Genomic DNA, 17,092 nt, shown 5'->3' on the forward strand with positions numbered 1-17,092 from the left:
AATGAACCTCCACACCAATTTTGGAGAAGATGCATCCGCACCGAAAAAGCTCGCTCACTAATAATTTACGATAAATGTTTATATGTTTGTTATGAATTTCGCGCAAAGCTACACGAGGGCTATCTGCGCTAGCCGTCCCTACTTTAGCAGTGTAAGACCAGAGGGAAGGCAGCTAGTCATCACCACCCACTGCCCACTCTTGGGCTACACTTTTACCAACGAATAGTGGGATTGACCGTTTCATTATAACACCCCACGGTTGAAAGGGCGAGCATATTTGGTGGGATGGGATTCGAAGCCGCCACCCGCAGATTGCGAGTTGAGCTCCCTAACCACCTGGCTATGCCAGGCCAAAACAGGGTATCAAACTAAAAAATATATTTTATTTATACTACGAATATGTTAACGTACTACAAAACACGTAATGCAACGTGAACTCGAACTGTTGTTCTTAAGAACAGGAATTCCATAATTATAATGGGCATGTATACTTTACAGGTTCTCTCATATTTATATTATAATTGTAACGTAAGTTTGATTACGTCATTGATCAGTCACTAATTAGAATAAAATTAAGATTTAAAACAACTTTCATGAAACAATCATTAAGAGTCAACTAAAAACGAACATCCTTTTCAACAATTTCAATATTATGGACGATGGAGAATCAAAGTAACTATAGCGGTACACGTGTATACACCGGCGCTTAGTCAGTCAATTTAATTTTTATATTCGAAACGTCACGTCATTGGCATAATCTTGTTAATGAGGTAGACAAAACTGATTATCATTTTAACAATAGGAATGGCATCAGATCTCCTCAATTCAATAACTGATGCAGCTAATTGTTATACAGCAGATCCATTAAGCCAAACAAAGCAAAAATTCATAGACTGTATAAAACCAATCCTCGAAGAAGCTGAAACATGAACTTATAATTTGGTCATTTAAGAATCTTTCAAACAGTCAGTTTTTGAGGCAGCTTTCAACAAAATGCTTATAAAGTACTTCAAGATAAACGCCAGTATAATTTGTCTACATAACATGTCTTTAGCCATACTATAAGACACTACAGTACCACATAATGACTCAGTTTCTGTTATCATAGGCTCTGTGTTTTATCGAGGATAGAGGGAGAGTTGAAGTCATGTGATAAATGCGTGGCTGAACGTTTGAAATTATCTTAAGAGCTTAGGAAAGAATATGAACACTTTAGTACGCGAGTTACAATAGAATGATTGTGAATGACTAATGATTTGTTACAGCAGTGGATTGATTATTGAGTTTATGCGTTTGTTAGCCAGTTCGTCTGTTACTTCAATTTTGTGAATATTCAACGTATGTTGTAATACGCGGATGAACTATATGTTTTACACCCATTTAGTTAAAAAAGTATAAATATGTAAGCTCTGTCGTCTTTATACTTCCTTTTTTGGACACAGTAAGGCGCTTAAGCAAATTACTAACTCCCCTTTCCCGACTAGTGTGCTGGAACTGTGTGAAGACCTTGATCAATTTATATGTTTGTCTTACAGGAATAACGAATGAGCTATTTTTGCCGGAGAATCAAGTAATAGCTACCATCAGTCACGTCCTTAGTCTGCACACCTCCCGCCTAACTCTTTATTCTGTGGTTAATTTGTGCGATACCGCAATGTTTTAACAAAGACTAAAGATACGATAAACTTCTGCCAATGAATTTTGTAGGTTTTAAATGCCCATTTAAAGGTCATAGTTTTGTTGTTCCTGTTTTCTTACTGCAAGGTTACACAATGGGCTATCTCCACTTTATCCATCACAGTGAATCGAAATCCAGATTTTAGTATTATAAATCTTTAAGCTTACCACTGACCAACCGAGGATGTTTGTTTGTTATGAATTTCGCGCAAAGCTACACGAGGGCTATCTTCGCTAGCCGTCCCTAATTTAGTAGTGTAAGACTAGAGGGAAGGCAGCTAATCATCACCACCCACCGCCAACTCTTGGGCTACTCTTTTATGAACGAATAGTGGGATTGACCGTCAAATTATAACGCCCCCACGGCTGAAAGGGCGAGCATGTTTGGTGTGATGGGGATTCGAACCCGCGACCTGCAGATTGCGAGTCGAGCGCCCTAACCATCTGGACATGCCGGGCCGACCGAGGATGTATAAAAGCTGAAGTTTTACTCAGTGTGTCAGATGTGGCACTCGATGGGACTATCTGAACTGATAACTAATGAAACATGATCCACAGTTGAGTAAGTGTTGTAGTTCATAATGTATATTGTCATTTATATTTAATTTCTGAATAAAATTTTTCCATTAAAACTGCACCCCAGTGGCACAGCGGTATGTCTGCGGATTTACAACGCTAGAATCCGGGTTTCCGTGGTGGGCAGAGCACAGATAGTCCATTGTGCAGCTTTATGCTTAATTACAAACAAACAAACAATTAAAAACTAATAATCAATAAGTTCACTACGAGTAATTTTGCATTGAATTAATCATGATTTATCTGGGCCCTGCCCCCAATGGCATAGCGGTATGTCTGCGGACTTACAACGCTAGAATCCGGTTTCGATACCCGTGGTGGGCAGAGCACAGATAGCCCTTGTGTAGCTTTGTGCATAATTAAAAAAACAAAACAAACAAACAATTATCTGGGCCCGGCATGACCAGATGGTTAGGGCACTCGACTCGCAATCTGAGAGTCGCGGGTTCGAATCACCGTCACACCAAACATGCTCGCCCTTTCAGCCGTGGGGGCATTATAAAGTGACGGTCAATCCCACTATTCGTTGGTAAAAGAGTAGCCCAAGAGTTGGCGGTGGCTGGTGATGACTAGCTACCTTGCCTCTAATCTTACACTACTAAATTAGGGACGGCTAGCGCAGATAGCCCTCGTGTAGCTTTGCGCGAAATTCAAAAACAAACAAACATGATTTATCGTCAATCATGAACACATCAGTAAGACTGGAAATATGTCATAAAGGCATATAGCTGAAAACATTATAAAGGGTACATGTCTGCTATATGTGTTATATGTTTAATTTTTTTGGGCGCGAAAAATTCTAGGACAAGTAATTTCTGTAATTTTTGCTATGTTCCTATTATTTCTTTATTTACCTGATATAACGCTGATTTTCTGAAAGGCCAAAAATGACGGTCAGGCATTTTCCCAATCTGCACTTTCCCCTCACTATACCATTACTGTTAACTTTGCCTATTGTCAAATGTTAGTTGACTTATAAATCTTGTAATTCAATAAATAAAATGATTTTGATATCATTAAATGGGCCGAACTTTGTATTCTTCTTACCCAACAAATCCACCTAACAATAGAAGCTATGACAACATTGGTGCCAAGTGTGGGATTATTTTGATAAAAAATAACATAAAATCAAGATCCAACCTCAAGATGAAAGCGCGTATTCGAAGCAAGGTCAAAAATTTGCTGGGAATGATGAAATACTGATCAACAAGAAAGAGACAGAAAATTAAAAGAAGACCAAGGTGCAAAGAGACGAAAAGTTAAAAGAAGATTAAGAATAATTTTGCAGAAGATTCATAATAATCAAATTGAGTAATTCATAGTAAACGTACAAATGGACATACTATAATGGAAAGGACTAAGGGAGGCATATCAGGCACAGTTTCAAGTAATTTCCAAGATGAAAAGATTGAGAAGTGAATAACAAGTTATTAATCTAATTGCATATTTACAAGAACCAGTTTAACAACCCTAAACAAACTTTCAACAGAGAGTTGCAACAATTACTAGGCATTAGTAGCAACCTTATCAAGTATATTTGGAATTTCACATCAAAAGGAAGTTTTTAAAGTAAAATTTGAGTGAGAAGAAGTGATGAGACCTTAGCTGAATTTGTTTAAGATGTGGAAAGACTTGCCTAATTGTATTAACTAGATGCTCGGTTTGGAATGGTGGATTCATTGGCACGTGAAAATCCACAGATTCCATAGGGGATGAGGATATACAAATCAGACTAAGGCGAAAAAAGGTGTACATCTTTATATGAAGATGTTCTGTTAGTGATAGAATTTGAATTACATAAATTTGCGTATAAACAATTAAAGACACCATCCTGGAATCATGAACTAAAACAGTTAATTAGACAGCTATCTATTCAGAGAAAAAGAAGTAAATCACAAGATAAAGGTGTTTCAATTACAACTTAAAAGGCCATATGGCTAAAAACATCTAACAAAAGCCTTTGGGAAATAAAAAAAAACTGCTCCATAAGGATGACAAGGGAAGGAAATTACTAGAAATGTGGAAAACCTGGACATTACTTCCGAGATTGTGATGACTAAACTGTTCATAATAAACCAAGAAGACGATATATTAAGGATGAAATAAGGAGTGCATAGTTCAAAGAAAGTAGTCCACAATTTAATGGATACGTTAATGGGAAGCCACCGTGTTGATTCACACTGATTTTACAGTTACAATTGTTTGACCTGATCCGGCAATAAAAGCTGAGAAATATTTTCTTCGGAGATCAAGCAAAAAAAAGAAAAAAAAAAGATGCACTAATAAAAACAGCAAGTGGTGATAAAGTTCCAGCAAGTGGAAAGTTAGAGGTCATCCTCAATCCATGATTTCTGTACACATGTGTGGGTAACTGGCAGTGGGGAAATCTGCATCTTGAGAATACTCTTCATACAAACATAAATGCAAGGTTAAACTTAATTCAAACAGTTGCAGAGTTTACAATCAAAATATTCCTGAGCACTAAACAATAATTACAGTACCAGAAGTTGAACTCTGATTGACAACAAGAAGAGAAACACAAAGTAATAAAGACAACCAATCTAAAGTGCAACTGAACAAATAAATAGTTCAAAGCAAAAGTAATCCACTGTGGTTGTCTGTGGAAGTAAGTGAACAAGAGATCAGCCATCTGGCTAATTTCAGAGAAGACTTCATTAAAGGTAAGTCAATCTGCTGAAAAGCAAGAGGACACTGTCAGAGTTGTTACATAGAGTAGTTACTCAACCCTCTAACTGAAGAGAAATTCACAAATAACAAGACAGCAAGTGTTGATAAAGGCCAAGGAAACAACTGATCTTTGTTTTGTAAGCACAGAAAATAAAACCGAAATGATTTGACGAATGGACAATGTAAGAACAGAACATTAGTAATAGAAGAATATTTTGTTTTGTTATCAAAATTTTGATTGTACTTTTTTTCACGCATTTAATGATCTAAATGTTGTAAAGTCTATTTTTATGAATATTAATGTTGTTAATTGTCAAGAGTTATTGTATATATATTGTTAATTATAGAAGTTTAAATTTACTGTACCATTATTTTCTTTGTGTACTAGAATTCTTCAAGGGGCACCATATTCTATGAAGGGGCAATGTTGTTGGGTATGTTTTTCCTAAATTTAGACGTTGTTTTAATGTTGACTAGATGAAGCTTTGATGTGACGTGATGAGAGTGGCTCAACATATGGTTTGTTCTTGAAAGTTTAGGAAACGATGTGAGAGATATAAAACGGAAGTGGTCTTTTTATTAAGTTAGCAAATGTATTATCCAGATAGTAAAAGATTATCTGGATAATACACACGCTAACTTAATAAAAGAGTTCAGTTTTGTGGATATTGAGCTTGTGTTTCAACAAAGTAGTACAGATACGAAAAAAATGCCGTATGTACTAGAGAAAAATTACCAAGTAAGTGAAACTGTTCTGTGTTAGTATCTACTGTAGTACTGTGAACTTAGGCCTATCAGTGAATATTACTTTTAACTTGTAAAATTTGTAGTTTACGAAATAAAAAACTTTCGTTATCATTAAACGGACTAGACTTTGCATTTCTCTTTTCAACAAATAATCCAAACGAATCAATCCAAAAATAAAAGCCGTGACAATACTATTGTATAATTAATTAATACGTATATACTTTTCAGCTGACGTTTCCAACGGAATAAATAGAATCCAAACAAAACTATATAGAATTTATTTGAATCTATTTTGAATACTATTATATGTAATCGCTCGATGGTCATTTTGCAAAAACATTTATAAAAGTTAAATTAGCAGCACAGACATCGTGCTCCGCTTGAGAATCCAGTGAAAAAATAAAAATGAGTTCAAATTATAGACTAGCTATCCTAGTCATATGAGAATGCTTTATCTTATCAAATGTGGCTGGTGTGAATTTGATATAACAGCTTAATTTGAATTCATTCTAAATACTTTGAGCAAATTTAATTATTTAGAGCAGAAACATGAATGTTGTGGCGCCAACTTCATTCAAACCACTCTAAGATAAAAGAAAACCAAGGCTGTTTTACTATGAACCATATTAATTCTGGTAGGTATATCTAAGATATACTTTATACCACCAAATCGGGTAAACAACTGTTAATCAATCGAAATTACCACAGAGGTTAATGAAGATTTAAAGAAAATAACATCCATATATATAAATTAAACTAAAGCTATTATTAACTTTTTAGTTTTATTTGCTGGGAATAATTTATTTAGTTAGTTTGCTTGTAGTTAAGCGCAATGGGCTATCTTTGCTGTGCCCACTACGGATATATTGAAACCACGAACAAATAAACACGATGTACTCAATTCTTGGTGATTCGAGATATAATTTTTGTTTGCCACGACAGTGTTCCAAATTTTCACACTTACACCCCGTTCATATGTGTTGTCCAATCCAACGTTCAATTCAGTACAAAAAGTACAGCTTCTATCAGCTGCGGCAGCGTTGTTCAGTGCAATATGTCAATTTAAATATAATGTAACCTATAAATGGATTTTATTCGCAAATTTTGTTTGTTTGTCTTTAAGCACAAAGCTATCGAGTATCGAAACCAGGATTTTAGCTGAGTGAGCCCTCAGATTTACCATTGACCCACTGGGGAGGTGGCTTATTTGTAGTTTTAGATGTGCATAAAAACTAAAATACATGTTATCAATTAAACAAGTTCGTAGTTGTTTACGATGACTAACAGGAATGTTAGTAAACATACATTTATTCGTCAAACCAACAATCATGCTTAAATTTTACAGTAAATTAGAATTTTTCAACATTAATTTTAATCATACACACACGCACACATAGTTCAGTAACTTCATATTACTGAAATATAAATATTATCATTCTTTATTCTCATATGCTACTCATTGCAAAAATACACTTACTTACCACAGGATGGTAGTTAAATTCATATAGTTCTATAAAATTATTTGTATAGGTGAGTTATTTTGTGTGTGTGTGTGAATCTGTATGTTGCAAAGCTATGTACGCTCTGTCCACCACGGGAAATCGATCACCCACCAGGAAACATTCTTATAAGCAAAAGTATGCTTTTTTTACGTTGGATAAATGCTAAATTTTAGACTTACCAGAACTATTCAAAACTAGGGTATTTTCATTTTCGTCGGTAACCGTAAGAATAACTTCTTTAAAGCTAGTATTTGAAACGGTTTCATTCTGATTTTGAAAGTCTGAGTCTTCAAATTCAGGAGGAGGAGGTATTATACAGTCCATATCTTCTAATGGCAGGGGTGGTAAAGATAAATCTTCTTCATAACCATTAGATAGTGGTGGAGGCGGAAGTGAGGTAACTTCCTCATGATTCTCATCAATACAAAGTTCTGGTGGAGGAGGGGGGAGATCTTCCATATCGTCTGGCAAACTGCACTGATTGGTTGGGAGAGACTGGAAAGTTTGAATTTGTGTGCAGTTATATAACACCTCGTCAATGGCGTGTTGTTCCATGGGAGATAATTTTCGAGTGGCACAACGTTCGCCACCTTCCAAAATCTCATCGTCAGAAGGCGAAAAATGATCAATACAGCCTAGAAGTACTGCTCCTCCTGTGGTATTCTCCATACCTAAATATAAATTTGTACTTATCAGAATAGTATAAAATACCCAAAAAATAGATTAGCTAGTTACTTTATTAGTATATATTTTTACCATTTAAATGATATTTACTTTATATTATGTGATAAAATAGCTCCACCTGCTCTTCACGTGCGACAATGTTTATAATCTTCTAGATGTAATCTATATGGAACCTTTCGTTAAATTTACTAATGTACAGGTTTATTAAGGTTTATTTTTTGAAAACAATATTTGTTGCCATGGGATAATTACCAATTGTTGGGAACATACGAAAGTAGAATGGCATTAAAATATAAAGGAGATGCCCGCTTTAATTCTTATAAAATACAACTAAAAACAAAACAGCTGATTCATCGCTGTGCACTTACTATTCTGTATGATGAAACTGAATTATAGTATCCATTAATTGAAAAAACACTCACTAGGCAACTATCTCAAACATACAACTGACTTAACCTTGTTGTATACTATTTATAAATTCTCAAGGCTAAAAATTATTTTACAATAATCATAAAATATGGGAAATATTAAATAATAAACCAATTATTGATTGAAATATTAATAAAACGTAACATTTAAAATTATATTAAAATAAGACCATTCAGGCGTTCTCTGCATTTATGTATCATGTATTTTTATACATATCAAATAAACACTTATTAATATTTGTAAAAAAAAATGATATTTTATAAGTGAAACAGCAAATAACTCAATTTGGCTTTGCTCTAAACAAATAGATAAACAAAATAATAAGCGGCCGGCATGGCCAGGTGGTTAAGGCACTCGACTCGTAATCTGCGGGTTCGAATCCCTTTCAGCAGTGGGGGCGTTATAATGTGATGGTCAGTCCCACTATTCGTTGGTAAAAGAGTAGCCCAAGAGTTGGCGATGGGTGGTGAGGACTAGCTGCCTTCACTCTAGTCTTACACTGCTAAATTAGGGACGGCTAGCGAAGATAGCCCTTGTGTAGCTTTGCGCGAAATTCATAACAAACAAACAAAATAATACTATTTTAATACATATAATAAATTCTGCTTCGAGCTAAATATTTCAGTGATACTAAGTTTTCTGTTTGGGAAAATGTGTGTTTTGTTCATTGTTTTGCAAAATTTCCTGTACCCTTTCGTTAATTGTTTATAATCATCCAATTTCCTTTATTCGCTAAAAACTAACTAATGAAATATCGCAAAAAATCTCATCATTCCTTTTAGTTTAGTTTGAATTTAAAAATGAGTTACAATCTGAAATGTTAAAACGGTCAGAATCTTTGTTTCATTTGTGCTATTTATGGATCCTATTTGTGCTATATTTATTCGATACTTATTTGCAGCATAATCATATATCTGAGTATCATAATCATAAGTTATCTAAACGGATTTGATGAGATCTGTGTAACAATAAATCAATTGTGTTCAATGAATAGTGTATTAAACACAATGCTTATTATCTATTACATCTTCTACAAGACATATAATTACTTCACGGTCGATTGAGAAAACAAAAGAAATATACATGTTCACTAATAGGTTGTTAGCTTGCCACATTATAGAATCTAAGAATGAGCTGTAAAGATAAAAAAAAACTTCATTTACCTAATAATAGTAGTTTATAACCGACAGCAATACCTTTTTTATAATCAATTATACATTAACTATAAGGTAAATTTTAACAAATGGAATTTAATGAAAGTTTCATCTCAAATATCTGGGGAAAAACATATTTTTTTGAAACTGTAAAGTTTGACTTCGTTTTCAACGCCCCCCAGTGTCACAGCGATATGTCTGCGGACTTACAACGCTAGAATCCGGGTTTCGATACCCGTGGTGGGCAGAGCACAGATAGCCCATTGTGTAGCTTTGTGCTTAATTACAAACAATCATTTTCAACTGAACATTGAGCTAACCCGGTGTCGTTAAGCGCTGTAAGAGTTTGACTTCAGATTACAATGTGGAAAAAAATTAATTCGCCGAACATGTGTACTTTTTCATCTGTAACATTTTCCGTGCTTTTATTTATATAAGTGCACAGTATACCATTGTATATCAATTTACACTTACACCATGCAGTATTTAAAAAATAATAATAGTAGTTGAATTAATTAACTGATTTTCTTGTAATTATAATATAAAGTTTGCTAAAAAATAAAATAGAAAGTGTTAAAAAATCGCTTTGTCATTACTTTCTTATAGTATCATGGCGATTTAAAAATTTTGCTCATTTGAAGCATATCTGTGATACGAAGTGGATTATGTTTTAGACAAAGAGGTACAATGAAACTGGCCCCCCAGTGACACAGCGGTTATGTCTGCGGAGCTACAACGCTAGAAACCGGGTTTCGATACCCGTGGTGGGCAGAGCACAGATAGCCCTTGTGTAGCTTTGTGCATAATTAAACAAACAATGAAACTGAGGTAGACCATATTACAATTTGTAAAATGTTTTTGCATTATTATCTTAAATAACCGAAGAAAAATAACAGTAATCTGGTGAGTTAAATCTTTCTTTTTTCCTTTCCAAAAAGTTATCTATATTCACATAAAAATAATTTCCGAAACACATCTTCATACTACGTACAACATAACTCTTCGATTTGCTACAAGATAAACAAAACATAGGAGTAAATGCTATCACACTTACATAATAAGGTTGAACAGGACAAGTGTACAAGTCCTACATACAGTTAGTTCTAAAAACAAATTCACGCAAACAGCTTAGCTTATCAAACTGCTTCAATTATAAATGTTCAGTATTAATCAAAGAAAAGTGCGCAATAATCACACTGCTTTTTAGCCACCTAGATAAACTCGGCAGTGTTATTTCATAAAATGTAGAATTGTATGAAAATATAAGCATTAAGTACGGTATTGTTAATTCTTAATTTATTTAGAATGGAGTAAAAACCTTTAAGATAAACGTTTCTTTGTTTCTTTTTAATTATGCACAAAGCTACACAAGGGCTATCTGTGCTCTACCCACCACCGGTATCGAAACCCGGATTCTAGCGTGGTAAGTCCGCAGACATACCGCTGTGCCACTGGGGGGCTTAAGATAAACGTATAGTGGTCTTAATCATTAGTATATGTTTTGCTTTCGTAATACGGAGATACTATAGAGGAACAAAGTGAGTTTTATGTATCATTTATAGCTTTTCACAATTGACTTCAGCACTTACTGGAAATTTGTCCATTATTGTTATTCAATTTTACTTGTCCTACCAGAACCACCTTTAGTGAAAAGATTAAATTAAGTGGAAAATAAATAATGAAACATGTTAGTAAAAAAAAAATTACGTATCACGTCTGGGGAAACAAGAAAACTCATCACAGATTACCACTGACATAAACATGTCATCCAACAGCGTCAGGGATATTGTCTACAAATGGTCTTGGACAAAAACGAGTTGCGAGATAGGTCTCGAATATAAGATTCAATTTTTCTGCAAAATTAAACAATTCATCTTCTGTTAAACAGACTTGATATTACGAATGCTCAATAAAATTATGAGAAGCGACATAAATCAACTTACTTTCATCTACAGGGATCTTGAATAATTTTGGGAATAGAAGACCTCAAAAACAAAGACTCGATGCCTGGGCACAAGATATCATGGATTTTAGTGTATAAGTAATACCATTCCGTCAGGGACCATGGCGTTTCCTTTTTTCTAGGCTGCTTCCGCTCTGACGCCACAATTTCTACGGAAATGTTCACGACAAATCAGCTAATGTCACCATATACTGTTGTAGAACAAAGTTACCGAAGTAGTAAGTGCACGTAGAAAGCTAACATCAGAAATCTATAATATTTCAGCTTATTAAAATATGCCAACCTATTGGTTTGAATATTACTTTAAACACAGTGCTGTATAGTACAAGATAAAACAATAAAATTAGCCCAACAAGAAGTAATTTACCGCACTATATCTCAACAAAAAGTGTTACTAAATTTAAAAACGAAGAGCCGATGTTAATATTATACTTTGTTTTAGATCAAACCCACATTGGGCTATTTGTTGTGTACACCACGGGGAATCGAACCCTGGATTTGAGTCTTGTAAGTCCGTTAATTTACAGTTGTCCCATCGGGGGACTAGTTTTATGCTCTAAGTAAAGCAAGTAATGACATCTACTAGTGAGTCATAATAACAAGGCTGTGAAAAGTTTACAATATTACAGTAGTAAGCGTATCAAAAATAAAACACCCATATAAAGGTGAAATCCAGCTCTTTCTTATAAAACAACTGACAATAAAAAATACGTCACTAGAAAAGGTAACTCGCCTCCTTTATTTTTTTGATATTTTTTCTACTCATTGTTTTCCGGAAACATGTACCTTTTACTTCCACACAATGATGAATCCTTACAAAATAATCCCAATGAATGAAGTCTGTCAACACATAAAATGATCGAATCTATGATCAGTTTTAAAGGCGTCACAATACATATATTTCACAAATTCTTGAACACGCAGCTGCGCATGTGTTCTATTTTGTATGATTCCAACTGCTCGCTCTAAATGAGACTTAACTTGTCGCAAAATCTACACTTCTGTCCCTGAATCAATCATTTTCATAAGATAATGTTGTCTTCTTAGTGGAAAGTTACACAATGGACTATTTGAACTATTTTTATTGTGGGGAATCAAACCTGGAGTTTCAGAATTGTAAGTCCATAAACTTACAGCTGACCTAATGGGGGAATTCATAAGGCGAATAATATTGTTTCGCAACATAAGACTAAATATTTAAATGTTAAGGTTAAATTTTCGCATTTTGTTGGACCTGTGTGGTTATTCAGCTTTGCTCAATAATAAAAGAAAAAGAACATTTAATTATTCTATTTAGTGTAACATTATTGGTTAATTTTTTATGGGGTTTGCGAGTCCCTTATAACTCTCCTCATAAGAACTTAAATTAATTTAGGTGTGTGAAAATCATTATGACATTTCGCCTAATTTATTATTCGACATTACTCAGCGGACCAACTGTTTAATGATTCTATAATTATTTGTTCTTTAGCAAAGAAACTTGGCCCTGTCTCCAAACTTTATTTTTATATGCTCTGTTGGTATAATTTTAATCAAACTTGATGTGAGTTTTTACTGACTTATCTTTATACTCTTTCTTCTCGAAATATAATTGGAACTGTAGAGCTGAAATAAAGCTGCAGTGGTTATTGGCATTCCGTAGAATTGACATTGGTTCGACTTGTCAGATCAGATATGATAAATACATTATTCAGCTGGCTATAGCCTATATTTTATCAGAAATAGAAGCTAATGTATTTCAGTTTACAATACAATTATGTTATCGCTCATAACTTAAGATCCTTTAATTAAACATATTTTATTTAGTTATGGACTTTTGGAATTGGCTGATCGTAAGACATTTGAAAATTATTTAGTATATTGCTGACTATAACTTCAAATACTCTAACATAAAATCTTCAGCAATACTAAATAACCTTGATTCAGTTTATTTAGTATTGCTAAAAAATTAAAATTAAAGTATTTTTTAGGTAAACAATTTGAATAAGAAGGCAACGATGAGTAAAGAAAGAAATCTTCATTTATTGTACGTAATAAGAAAGTCTTTAATTAGATGTTACATAATTTTTCGGGGTGGTCCAGAAAAGTATAATACTGGCGACAAGATAATATAAGATATATACGATATAAATATGTCAGATACTGAAAAAAATATTGCATAGTCACAGCGCTCGCTGGAGGGAAGACTACCTCGCTCAGAGGTCATATATTAAACACCAGAGACCTGAAAGGTAAGGTAAGTGTAGTAACTTAAGAGTGAATGTAAAGAAGAACGATAGAAATATGTCAGACACATTATATTTGCCATATCAGTGTTTATTTGTTTGAATTTAAGCACAAAGCTACACATGGGTTATCTGTGCTCTGCCCACCACGGGTATCGAAACCCGGTTTCTAGCGTTGTAAGTCCGCAGACATACCGCTGTGCCACTGAGAGGCATGACAGGTGTAAATAATGAAGGTACAATTAAGAACGAAATAAGATTACTAGATAGTTTGTAAATTTGGTTGATTTAGACTAGTAAATAATTTAACAATTGACAAAATTTGAAAATATAGAATCGCAACTTTTTTCCCCTGTAATGTTACAGTAACGCTAAGTTTCATTTTCCCTTTGGTGTGACAGCCTTTAAACTGGAGAACCGTTATTATAATCAATTATATTTGTCATAAAACAATAGTATTGGGTTTCTTGTATTTTTAGACATTACATTCTTTATTTGATCCCTTAGGTTTAGGTTTTTATAATTTTGCTTAAAGCTACACAAGGGCTATCTGCGCTAGCCGTCCTTAATTTAGCAGTGTAAGACTCTTGGGCTACTCTTTTACCAACGAATAGTGGGATTGACCGTCACATTATAACGCCCCCACGACCCTCCAATTGCGAGTCGAGCGCCTTAACCACTTGGCCATGCCGGGCCCGGTCTCTTAGAAGCTATCCGAGGAGAAAAAAGTGTATAATAGTATTTCAACCACGTTATATATGTGTTATGTGTAGTTCAAATACTGTTACACATTCTTCTTCTCGGAAAAACTACAAGGGACTAAATAAAATAATCCTAATACTATAATCTTATGACAAATATAATTCATGTTTGTTATCTGCACTGTACCCACCGTAAGGATAGAACCCATAATTTTACTTTATAATTCTTCAAGCTTGTAGTTGAGCCACAAAAAGGCACTCTAGTTAACTTTCAAATAGAAAGTTACACATAAATTGTGTCTCACTTGTTTAATATTATTTAATATTGTTTAATATTCCCTACACAAAGCTTAAAATATCCAAAGTAGGTACTACACAAAATTTGATATTACATTCTTCACCTCAAGCTAACACAAGAATGATACCTCTTTTTACATATAATTCAATGTTTATGTTGCATCTCCCATATCTCAGTGTTGAAGTCTTATATAAATTATATATACTTTGCTTAACCTCAATTAGTGAAATAAGTCTAAACCTTACATATAAATTTACCACTAAAGTATATCTATTATTTGTTTCAACCTAGTATTTGAGCAGTGCCTGGAAACTCTCCGGATTTAGCCGAAATTCACTTAAAATTCTTTTATCTTCACTTGCTTTCGGAATATGGCGACTAGCGTGCTGATTCTCCAGTTCTTCAGAGAGATGAGTAAAGTTAAAGTAAAAATATATAATAAATAATAGGTGTTAAAGTGAATAAATAATATAATATTGTGGTAATTAACCCATGCCATAATTTGTAAACTGATTTGTAAACAATTTGAATAAAATTGACCGAAATTATATTTCACTAATTTAATCTAGTTTTCACCATAACAGTTGTTATTCATGCTATTTTATCACATAAGTTATAGTGTTTCAACCATTACTCTATCTATTGCACCCCAACTTACCTGATGACCCCTGATACTGAGCGAAAGGCCTCGTCGACACTGATATGGAGCCCCAGTGGCACAGCGGTATGTCTGCGGACTTACAACGCTAGAAACCGGGTTTCGATACCCGTGGTGGGCAGAGCACAGATAGCCCATTGTGTAGCTTTGTGCTTAATTACAAAACAAACAAGCACTGCCCCTACCGTTGGTTCATCTGTAAGTCTGAGGGTTTATTTACGCAAAACATCAGGTTTTGATACCCGTAGTATGCACAACACAGATAGCCCATTGTGTAGCTTTTCTTTTATTGGAACTAACTTTTAAAATAAATTGCTGTTAAGGAATTTTAATAATTATTTGTAAGATATTTGTTATCATTTACGTTCCCAAACACTTCGTGAATGATACGTTTTTAAAAATATTAAGCCGAAAATCGGGTTTCGATTACACGCGGTGGGCACAACACAGACTACTAATGGTGTATCTTTGCTCTTAACAACAACCAAAGCTATACAACGGGCTATCTGTACTTTGGCCACAACGGATATCAAAACCAATTTTTAGCGTCATAAGCCTGCAGACGTACTGCTGAGCCACTGAGGGCGTTTTGATTTTGATAATTTACCTAGTTCAGCGTTTCTTAAAGTGGGGTCAGCGAGGGTACTCCAGGGGGTCCAAGAGTCATGTCTAAAATTTATATATCGAGGATTTATAACTTCCGAGGTGGGTATATACTTCATATCATTAAAAAACTTGGGAAATCAGGACCATCTAGAAACATGCAACAACTCGTACCCCAGCTGTGAAAGAAAGCAGCAGGAAGGAATTCACAAAGACAAAGGTCAGTGGCAAAAGCCGTCTACGTATTCTAGACAACAACCCACAGCATAATGAAGAAAGATCTTTATCTGGAAAAGAGACTCAAATAACATGTACACAAGTTTCTTCCACGGCATATCCATTCAACTGCCGCATACCGAAGGCAGCTGGAGAATGAAGCAAATATTAATTCTGTTCCATATGATGACATACCGGTCGAGTTGCCGAATGCATCATCTATGGATTTGTGTTTGTTTGTTTGTTGTTGGAATTTCGCGCAAAGCTACACGAGGGCTATCTGCGCTAGCCGTCTCTAATTTAGCAGTGTAAGACTAGAGGGAAGGCAGCTAGTCATCACCACCCACCGCCAACTCTTGGGCTACTCTTTTACCAACGAATAATGGGATTGACCGTCACATTATAACGCCCCCACGGCTGAAAGGGCGAGCATGTTTGGTGGTATGCGGATTCGAACCCGCGACCCTCAGATTGTGAGTCGAGCACCTTATCCACCTGGCCATGCCGGGCCCATGGATTTGTGTGTGATTGTTAAATGGGCACTTGAAAGCCACCGTTCTCGTACACTAGATGGATTATGGAAAGCTTACAGGAAGTAGTAGTGTGAACATGACAACCTTTTGCAATGAAACAGTGGAGAGTATGCTGCAAGGCCACTGTAAAGATGAGCATTCATCAGATAGAGCAGGACCTTACAATGGCAAAAGCAATAAACGTTTTTGTTGAAAGTACACGTTGTATTTTTCAAACAAAAGTACGTTAGAATTTTTAACCTGAGCCTTTGTCTGTTCTTTTCCTGCAGTTTGTATTAACAAAAACGGTTATATTTAATTACAGTGTATTACTGGAGAGTATCTTATATCGGTAATTGGTTATCAGCTCCCTTTATTATTATTCTACATACACAGCGTGGTCACAAGTAAATAGACACCACCTTTTCAGAAAAAATGAAAATTTTCAGTCATATTCAG

The 17,092-nt window shown here is 34.7% G+C and overlaps 1 protein-coding gene across 1 annotated transcript in view; it reads right to left on the minus strand.

The window, feature by feature from the left end:
* Positions 1 to 11,508, minus strand: part of LOC106478074 (beta-parvin-like) — a 44,001-nt gene extending 32,493 nt beyond the window's left edge. The window contains exons 1-2 of the mRNA XM_022381610.1: positions 11,401 to 11,508; positions 7,370 to 7,861 (exon numbers count right to left, since the gene is read on the minus strand). Of these exons, the coding sequence (XP_022237318.1) occupies positions 7,370 to 7,859 (490 nt within the window). The 5' untranslated portion in view covers positions 7,860 to 7,861; positions 11,401 to 11,508. The remainder of the gene's footprint in view (positions 1 to 7,369; positions 7,862 to 11,400) is intronic.
* Positions 11,509 to 17,092: the final 5,584 nt, after the last annotated feature.

Source organism: Limulus polyphemus, unplaced genomic scaffold (genome assembly GCF_000517525.1).
Source record: "Limulus polyphemus unplaced genomic scaffold, Limulus_polyphemus-2.1.2 Scaffold178, whole genome shotgun sequence".
Taxonomy (NCBI): Eukaryota; Metazoa; Arthropoda; class Merostomata; order Xiphosura; family Limulidae; genus Limulus; species Limulus polyphemus.